This window comes from Silurus aristotelis, assembly GCF_946808225.1.
Source record: "Silurus aristotelis genome assembly, chromosome: 17".
Lineage (NCBI taxonomy): Eukaryota > Metazoa > Chordata > Actinopteri > Siluriformes > Siluridae > Silurus > Silurus aristotelis.
Genome location: NC_139590.1, coordinates 5,615,617 through 5,624,450, shown reverse-complemented (window position 1 = coordinate 5,624,450; position 8,834 = coordinate 5,615,617). Strand labels below are relative to the sequence as shown.

The 8,834-nt window shown below is 37.3% G+C and overlaps 1 protein-coding gene across 6 annotated transcripts in view; it reads left to right on the top strand.

Annotated features, from left to right (window-relative positions):
- The window catches only part of mpp3a (MAGUK p55 scaffold protein 3a), a 41,799-nt gene that overhangs the window by 21,504 nt on the left and 11,461 nt on the right, over window positions 1–8,834 (top strand). Inside the window, exons 9-14 of one of the 6 annotated variants that reach the window (XM_083567273.1) lie at window positions 707–781; window positions 867–1,063; window positions 1,170–1,234; window positions 3,308–3,328; window positions 4,920–4,961; window positions 8,635–8,700. In XM_083567273.1, the coding sequence (XP_083423399.1) occupies window positions 707–781; window positions 867–1,063; window positions 1,170–1,234; window positions 3,308–3,328; window positions 4,920–4,961; window positions 8,635–8,700 (466 nt within the window). Of the gene's footprint in view, window positions 1–706; window positions 782–866; window positions 1,064–1,169; window positions 1,235–3,274; window positions 3,329–4,919; window positions 4,962–8,634; window positions 8,701–8,834 lie in introns of all 6 variants that reach the window. The other 5 variants (XM_083567272.1, XM_083567275.1, XM_083567274.1 and 2 more) reach the window with 5 other exon arrangements.

Genomic DNA, 8,834 nt, shown 5'->3' with positions numbered 1-8,834 from the left:
GTTGCAGAACATTTTCTATTTGAATTGGAACAGCAAGTAGATGGAACTTCATGCATAAGGAAATTATTTACAATGTATTGAAATGGCATGTGGATTGAAGGATTGTTTGGAAAGTACCGAAATGAAGGCCATCAAAATGCTGAACACAATTGCACAATTCAGCCTGTATTCAAAATAGTTTTTCATTCATTTTCTCCCGCTTATCCGTAATTCGGGTCGCGGGGGCAGCAGTCTAAGCAGGCCCCTGCCTCCGACTGCTGCCCAATCCTCATAGCACCGTCCCTTACGGTCCCTCCTGCAGGTGGTGAGCCCACGGTAAGGCGACCCCACGTCACTCCAACGTTACGGACCTTGATATTAAGGGCCTTGCTCAAGGGCCCAAGAGTGGCAGCTTGGCGATACAGGGGCTTGAACCCCAGACCTTCCGATCGGCAACCCAGCGCTTTAACCGCTGGAGCCACCACTCCCGTATTACTCAAATTACTTTTGCGATCAGAAACATTAGAAACACATCCAATTGTAGCAAACTGCTACTCTTTGCCATTTTATAAAATTCTACACCATTAGTTCAGGATGCAGTTCAGCAAGAAACAGGATTAAAGATAGCTAGCTAGCTAGAGAGATAGATATGCAGTTTTCATTGCATGCAATTCAGTGTACATGTACAACCGAATTTTCCTCACTGATGTCTCTGTCTTTTGACCAGTCTCAGTCTCAAGGCTCCATCACATTAAAGATCATCCCTGCTATTAAAGAGGGGGACAGGCTGAAAGAGAGCAAGGTGCGCAATTTATGTTGCTCCATTACACCATACTTAAAGAGGTTGCAGAATTAGAACTGTTTTTGTATGGTTTCGTTTTCTGTAGGTCTTTATGCGAGCGCTGTTTGACTATTTGCCTTTGGAGGACAAGGCCACGCCCTGTCAGGAGGCGGGGCTACCGTTTAAGCGCGGGGACATTCTGCAGGTCGTGAGTCAGGATGACGGCACCTGGTGGCAGGCAAAGATAGTCGGGGACAGCAATCTGCGAGCAGGACTCATTCCCTCTAAACAGTTCCAGGAGAGGTGATGGATGAGCTCATATGGCGTCACTGAAGTCACAATTGTCGGTATATTTAATGTTTGTATTTAAATTCTGTGTCACTGTTACATTGCTGTTCTTTGCTTTTAGGCGTTTGGTCTACAGACATAAAATGGGCACTTTACCTAATTCTAAATTACACAAACAGACTGCATGTGAGTACTTTCTTTAGTTCTTCTTTATACACAGCATTTATTTACATACATGTACTGTATATGCACTGTGTATTGCGTATGTGCAACCCCAATTCGAAAAAAAGTTGGGACGCTGTGCAAAATGTAAATAAAAACAGAATGCATTGATAAACCTATATTTTATTTACAATAAGACAGAAAAAATATCACATTTAAACTGACTTTGTCCTCTGTGTCTAATACAGGATTGTAGTCCTTTGTTGTATTTTTTATTTTCATGATGCACCAATTGTTTTCAAATAGTAAAAAATGGTCTAGACTGCAGGCAGGCAGGCCAGTTCATCACCTGGACTCTGATATGTTTTCTATGTACTATTGTGAATCATTGCATCTGGTTTTATTTACATTTTACACAGTGTCCCAACTTTTTTTGGAATTGGGGTTGTGTGTGTGTGTGTGTGTGTGTGTGTGTGTATATATAAAAATAAATATATATATATATATATATATATATATATATATATATATATATATATATATATATATATATATATATATATATATATATATATATATATATACAGGTGCATCTTAATAAATTAGAAATATTCAAATTTATTGAGATGCACCTGTATATATATAAAACAGTAGAACCCTAGTGTACGAGATTAATTCATTCCTGAAAAGGTGTTCCCATATGCTCGTACTCGCATAGTCATTTCCCCAAAAGGAATGAATGTAAAAGGAATTAATCTGTTCCCAGTCCTCAGGCGATTGCTTGTTTCAGCCCTTAAAAATGTTTTATGCCTAATTTAACACACAAACATACTTCTAACAAAGTATAAACATAAACAATGTATGAATTATATACATGAACCAGACATGCCATATTGCAGACAAAGATCTCGTGTGCGTACACCAGGTTCATGCTTTTCTACAATTTCTTTCTTTATTTCAAGTTCTTTTAACTTCTTTTCAGTTCTATCGCTACACTTCTTGGGACCCATGCTGCAAAATTTATAGTAAAATAAAACAAAAACACTATAAAAACAGACAAAAAGCACAATATCCGCACAAGAGAACGACGAGAACGCACTCAGAACAAGGCCTATGACTTAGCGACTTAGCATAAAGCGTGGGGACGGAGGTGACGAGCGACGAGCAGAATATGTGACTGGAACCAAACGCATCAAAAGAAAATGCTCGTCTTCCTGAAATATGCTCGTACTCCTACAAAGATTTTTACTAGTAAAACCACTCGTATACTGATATTCTCATACAATACAAGGCACTCGTACACAGGGGTTCAACTGTGTCCGTCTGTCTGTCTGTCTATCTATCTATCTATCTATCTATCTATCTATCTATCTATCTATCTATCTATCTATCTATCTATCTATCTATCTATCTATCTATCTATCTATCTATCTATCTATCTATCTATCTATCTATCTCTCTCTGTCTGTCTGTCTGTCTGTCTGTCTGTCTGTCTGTCTGTCTGTCTATCTATCTATCTATCTATCTATCTATCTATCTATCTATCTATCTATCTATCTATCTATCTATCTATCTATCTATCTATCTATCTATCTCTGTCTGTCTGTCTGTCTGTCTGTCTGTCTGTCTGTCTGTCTGTCTGTCTGTCTGTCTGTCTATCTATCTATCTATCTATCTATCTATCTATCTATCTATCTATCTATCTATCTATCTATCTATCTATCTCTGTCTGTCTGTCTGTCTGTCTGTCTGTCTGTCTGTCTGTCTGTCTGTCTGTCTGTCTATCTATCTATCTATCTATCTATCTATCTATCTATCTATCTATCTATCTATCTATCTATCTATCTATCTATCTATCTATCTATCTATCTCTCTCTCTCTGTCTGTCTGTCTGTCTGTCTGTCTGTCTGTCTGTCTGTCTGTCTGTCTATCTATCTATCTATCTATCTATCTATCTATCTATCTATCTATCTATCTATCTATCTATCTATCTATCTATCTATCTATCTATCTATCTAATCTTTTCCCACACCCCAAAAACCAGCAGCACTAAATATATAATAGATTTTATTTTTCTTTTACTCTGGCTTACACTAGTTGACCAGGGATGTGACAAAGGTAGGTAGAATGCAAGACACACACACACACACACACACACACACACACACACACACACACACACACACACACACACACACACCCCAACGTCATCCCTGTCTGTTCTCTCCTCCTTTCTATATGTTTCTACACCTTTTATTTATCAGAATCAGGTTTATTGGCCAAGTGTGTTGACACACACAAGGAATTTGGTTCCAGCTGTTATAACACTATACATTCAGCTTGGACTATACAAGACAAAACAGACAATGTGAGACAATCTAGACAGTATAAGTATTAAATACGGATACCGATTATACGACAGATCAGTGATGTACATAAAGTGTGAGAAACTGCAATAAACAAACAAACAAATAAATGTAAAATGTAAAATATATATATATATATATAAAATATTTGAAAATTGCTGATTTACAGAACATCGTACATTTAGATCGAGTATGTTATAACCTATATATGTTCTACCGCATTAAAATTGATTATTTTTCTTTTTACTGAATGTGGATCTAGTGCGAACTCAAATTATTGTAACCAGAGAGCAGGTCAATATTTAGGAAAACTCAAATTCGGTTGTTTGAAGACAAAATAATGTAAAATATTTTGAAAAACATTTTTCCTATTGATCACAGTCTCAAAGTATTTTTTTTAGTGGCCAATCGTGATGTTCTCACCTACAACTTAAAAAATATTTTAAATCGAACCTGGGAAAGTGTATTAGGCATGAACAAAAAAGCATACACTATATGGAAAAAAGCATTGGGAAACCTGATTTTTCCAGACATATGTGTTTTTTTTTTCCAAAAATGTTCCCACAAAATTGAAAGCACACAATTGGATTGGAGGTCTTTGGATATAGGTGCATTAAAAACATCCTTTCACTTGAACTAGCAGACTCAAACCTGTGACCTGTAAACAAAGCCTCCATGAAGATATGGTGTACATGGGTTGTGGAAGATCTCCTGCCATAGAGCTCTGACCTCAACCCTATTGAACAGCTTTGGAATGAATTGGAACCCTGATTGCACCTCAGGCCTCCTCACCTCACCTCACCTCACCTTCGTCAGTACCCGACTTAACTAACACACTTGAGCTCCACAAGCACACCCTAAAATCTAGTGGAACATCTTCCCAGAAGAGTGGAGGTTTTAATAACAGCCAATGAAAACTAAACGTAGAATCGTCAGCAATACATCTCTAAACCTGTAACTAATCCTTCTTCATATGAACACTATAATCACCATGATCTGTGTTAATATATGCACCATATACACATCTGTTTACTGTGATGCTGCATATTCATGAAGCCTGCCTGCCTGCCAGTGTGTGTGTGTGTGTGTGTGTGTGTGTGTGTGTGTGAGCTCATGTGTGTCTGTGTGTATGTGTATGCTGTCTATCCTGCTGCTCCAGAATTTCCATCCATGCGGTCTCCTCTCCTCTCCTCTCCTCTCCTCTCCTCTCCTCTCCTCTCCTCTCCTCTCCTCTCCTCTCCTCTGCTCTCCTTTGCTCTCCTCTCCTCTCCTCTTTTCTCCTCTCCTCCTTCCTGTGTTCTTCCTGAGCTCACTCCCTCTTTCCCTGCTCGCTTTCCCTACAGAGGACTGTGACTGTGAGGGCTATTTCAATGGACACTACATAGGTGAGAGCCTGCATGCCTTCCTCAGTTGCCTCACACACACACACACACACACACACACACACACACACACACACACACACACACACACACACACACACACACACACACACACACACACACACACACACAGACAGACACACACCCTTTTATGCTCATCTCTTAAGGACGTAGCAGCAGGTTGAAACCTTCTGAAGCAAGCAGATGGAGAAACAGTGACTTTCAGTGTGCTATAAACAATATGAGCTTGTTGCTGAGGATCAGACGAGTTTTTGTCCTGTTTTCGAGCTCAAGAGAGACAAAAAGCGTTCACATTCTCAATGGCTGTCAAATTAGACTTCATTATGCACAGGGTGCTAAAATGCTTCCTAATGCAATCCTCACACACACACAGAGGTGTGAGGCGAAGTGTGAGTAGTTGTTGAGCTTTTTTTTGCCATTTTCACTGCTCTGTGTAGTCGTTCTGAGGAGAGGAAAAATTATTCATTTATTAAGACGTGATTTAGTGGAAGATTTCCCTTTCAAAGCGTGGAAAACATTTTCAACTGCAAAAATTTGGATTGGTATCTATCTTTCTGTCTGTCTGTCTGTCTGTCTGTCTGTCTGTCTGTCTGTCTGTCTGTCTGTCTGTCTGTCTGTCTTCCTATCTATCTATCTATCTATCTATCTATCTATCTATCTATCTATCTATCTATCTATCTATCTATCTATCTATCTATCTATCTATCTATCTATCTGTCTGTCTGTCTGTCTGTCTGTCTGTCTGTCTGTCTGTCTGTCTGTCTGTCTGTCTTCCTATTTTACTTTCAATCTATCTATCTATCTATCTATCTATCTATCTATCTATCTATCTATCTATCTATCTATCTATCTATCTATCTATCTATCTATCTATCTATCTATCTATCTATCTATCTATCTATCTATCTATCTATCTTTAATGCAGTGTTCATTTCTGCTTTTTATAAAAAAATATAAATAAATATAAAAAAGTCTCAACCTTCAACGCTACAAATAATTATTAACGCCGTCCTTTTTAATAAATAAACTCCACCGAAAAATTTGTAATCACCAACCATTAGTTTTAATGATGCGGCAAGTCTCAAAACAAGGCAATTAAAACAGTCCGTGTGGAAACACAGCAAAAATTCAGTTCCGTGTCCTGATGATTTACGTCATTTAAAACACCATCATTACTTTAAAACATTTCCGAGCTGCCCTGTCTTCTGAAAATGTAAACAGGCGGGTCTGTTTGAGCAAGAAAAGAGAAGTAATTAGAACCTGGTATATGTTTTTCTTTTTTTTTTCGATGTGTCTAATAGACATGAACAAGTTCTTTGAAAAACATCTATGAATTTTAAAACATGTCTTGTGTCATGCTGTTTGTTTTCACTAATAATAAACATTATTTGCATAAAGCATCAATATTTGTCCATGCCCATGTTGAGTAGAGTATTAAAAACTTTAAAAAGTTTTAATTTAAGGTGCATTTAAAACAGATAGAAATGTGCGATTATGTGATTATTAAATATTGTAATATATATTTTATATATACATTTTTATTCATTCATTCATTTTCTCACGCTTATCCGTAATTTGACGTCACAGACCTTGATATTTCCCTCGTAAGGGACCCCCGGAGCATAGAGGGTTAAGGGCCTTGCTCAAGGGCCCAAGAGTGGCAGCCCATATATACATTATATAATGAATTTATATATAGTTGGAATTCATAATGGGAAAACAAAGATACAGACATACAAACAGGCCCTTTTATATGTTAGCTAAAAAAATTACATCATTTTAATAATGTACTCTCCCAAGGTCAAATTCACACCATATTTCCTCACGTCTGGGCGAAATCACACAGCCGAAGCCAATGCATTTAGCGCCCTCTTGTGGTAGAAAGCTAAGGTGCAAGATCAAGTCTATTTATTTAATCCTTTCGTGAATTCAGATTCAATAATAATAATAATAATAATAATAATAATAATAATAATAATAATAATAATAAAATATATAATCATTTATATATATATATATATATATATATATATATATATATATATATATATATACATATATATATACTTTAAAAAAAAAAAAAATTCTCTTTTTTTATCACTTATCATAAAAAGGAAATATCTTCTGAATGTGCAGAAATACCACGAGTACAAAAAGGAATTGAGTAATAACCATTAAAACATTAATAGTAATAATGACTAGATATTTTCTTAATTTATTCTAGGAACTGAATGTATAATATGTATAATAATTATAATAATAACAGCTAAGGTATTGAAGTTTGGGGAAAAAAAATATTTTGGTTTATGCAGTGTTACATTAAGGGTTTTGAGTAATTTGATGACTTGAAGACGGCTTTACCTTAAAATTGGCAGTCCGTAATTGTAGACATGATGCGTGAAAGGGTTAAATACGTATTATCAACAAAAGTGCTGAGCTTGTAAATAAAGAAACATATCAGTGATGGTTTCCAGTGATTAAGCGAAGGTGCGGGATCATCAGTGTTCCTGTCGACAGGAAGTCGGATTTCCTCGGATTTTCTCCTCACCTTTTCTCTTCTGAGTCCTTACCCCATCCTTTCTCCATCCTCCTGCCTCTCTTTGCCTTGGCTCATGACCTTTACCCCTGAACCCTCACTGCCCAAGCTGTTGGCCTGCAATCTGCTGCCTGGCCTGACTGGCTGCTTTATACAGCATTGCTCGAAAGTATGTTCAATGGCTGATACACTCTGCCCTTTACAACTGACCTGAGTTCAGAGTTACAAAGCTAAAGACTAAACAAGGGGATTTGGGGGGAAGCACAAAATAAAATAAAGATAATCCGTTCTCATGTTCTGTTCAAGGAGTTGTATTTTAACATTCTCATGGATTTTTGCGTCATCGAACAAACCGCTCATTAATAGCATTAAGCTAATAGCTAGCTAATAGCTAATAGCATGTGCGTTTCCGGTTAGCATTGTGTTCTTCAATTATTTGTAACTCGTCGTCTAACGAGTTGTTTTTGTTGTTGTTGTTTTGGTTCTAATTCAGAAATTAAAATCTGGATGCAATTAAAAAATCTAATCAAATCGAATCGTTTTCATTTTAATGTTTATATGTGGCTTAATTAATCCTGAAATGGAACCCTTAAGGCAATTCATATTCATCTTCATTATGCACTGTACGGACAAAACTATCGGGACACCAGACTTTTCCAGCCTTATGAGTTGAGGAACACAGGTGTATAATGACTTTGGATGCACCACCATGAAATAATTGACTTGGAGTAGAAGTTCTTGAGTGGCCTGCTATAGAACTCAACCCTACTGAACACCTTTGGGATGAATTGAAACTCCACAAGCACATCCAAAAATCTGGTCAACATCTTCTCATAAGAGTGGAGGTTAATATAACAGCAAATGGGGACTAAGTGTGGTAGGGGATGTTCAAAAATGACATGGTCAGGTGTCCACAAACTTTTGTCCTTATAGTGTAAATATAATATATATGTTATTATGACTTGAACAGATCATCAGGGTACCTGTTAAAGGCTTGTGTGTAATTTGAGAAGCATTGAAAAGCTTATGTCAGATAAAGAGACCTGACTCAGGGTTTGTAGTTTGAGGGGCAGCGAGTGTCCAGTGCGTGAGTGTTTAGTGGTCTAATACACTTTGTAGTCTCTTCAAAGTGTAAAGCGATGGTGCCCTCCTGTGGCCAGGTGTTTTCCTGGGACTTTTATACAGGTACAGTCCCTGTTCATTTCACCCAGGTGCCCTATGAACCCTTTTACACCATCACACTCAGTTACTGTGTGCTAACCAACAGCAGCTTGCACTCAGGCTCTTCTCAGATACTGTGCATTTAACGATTTCCATTA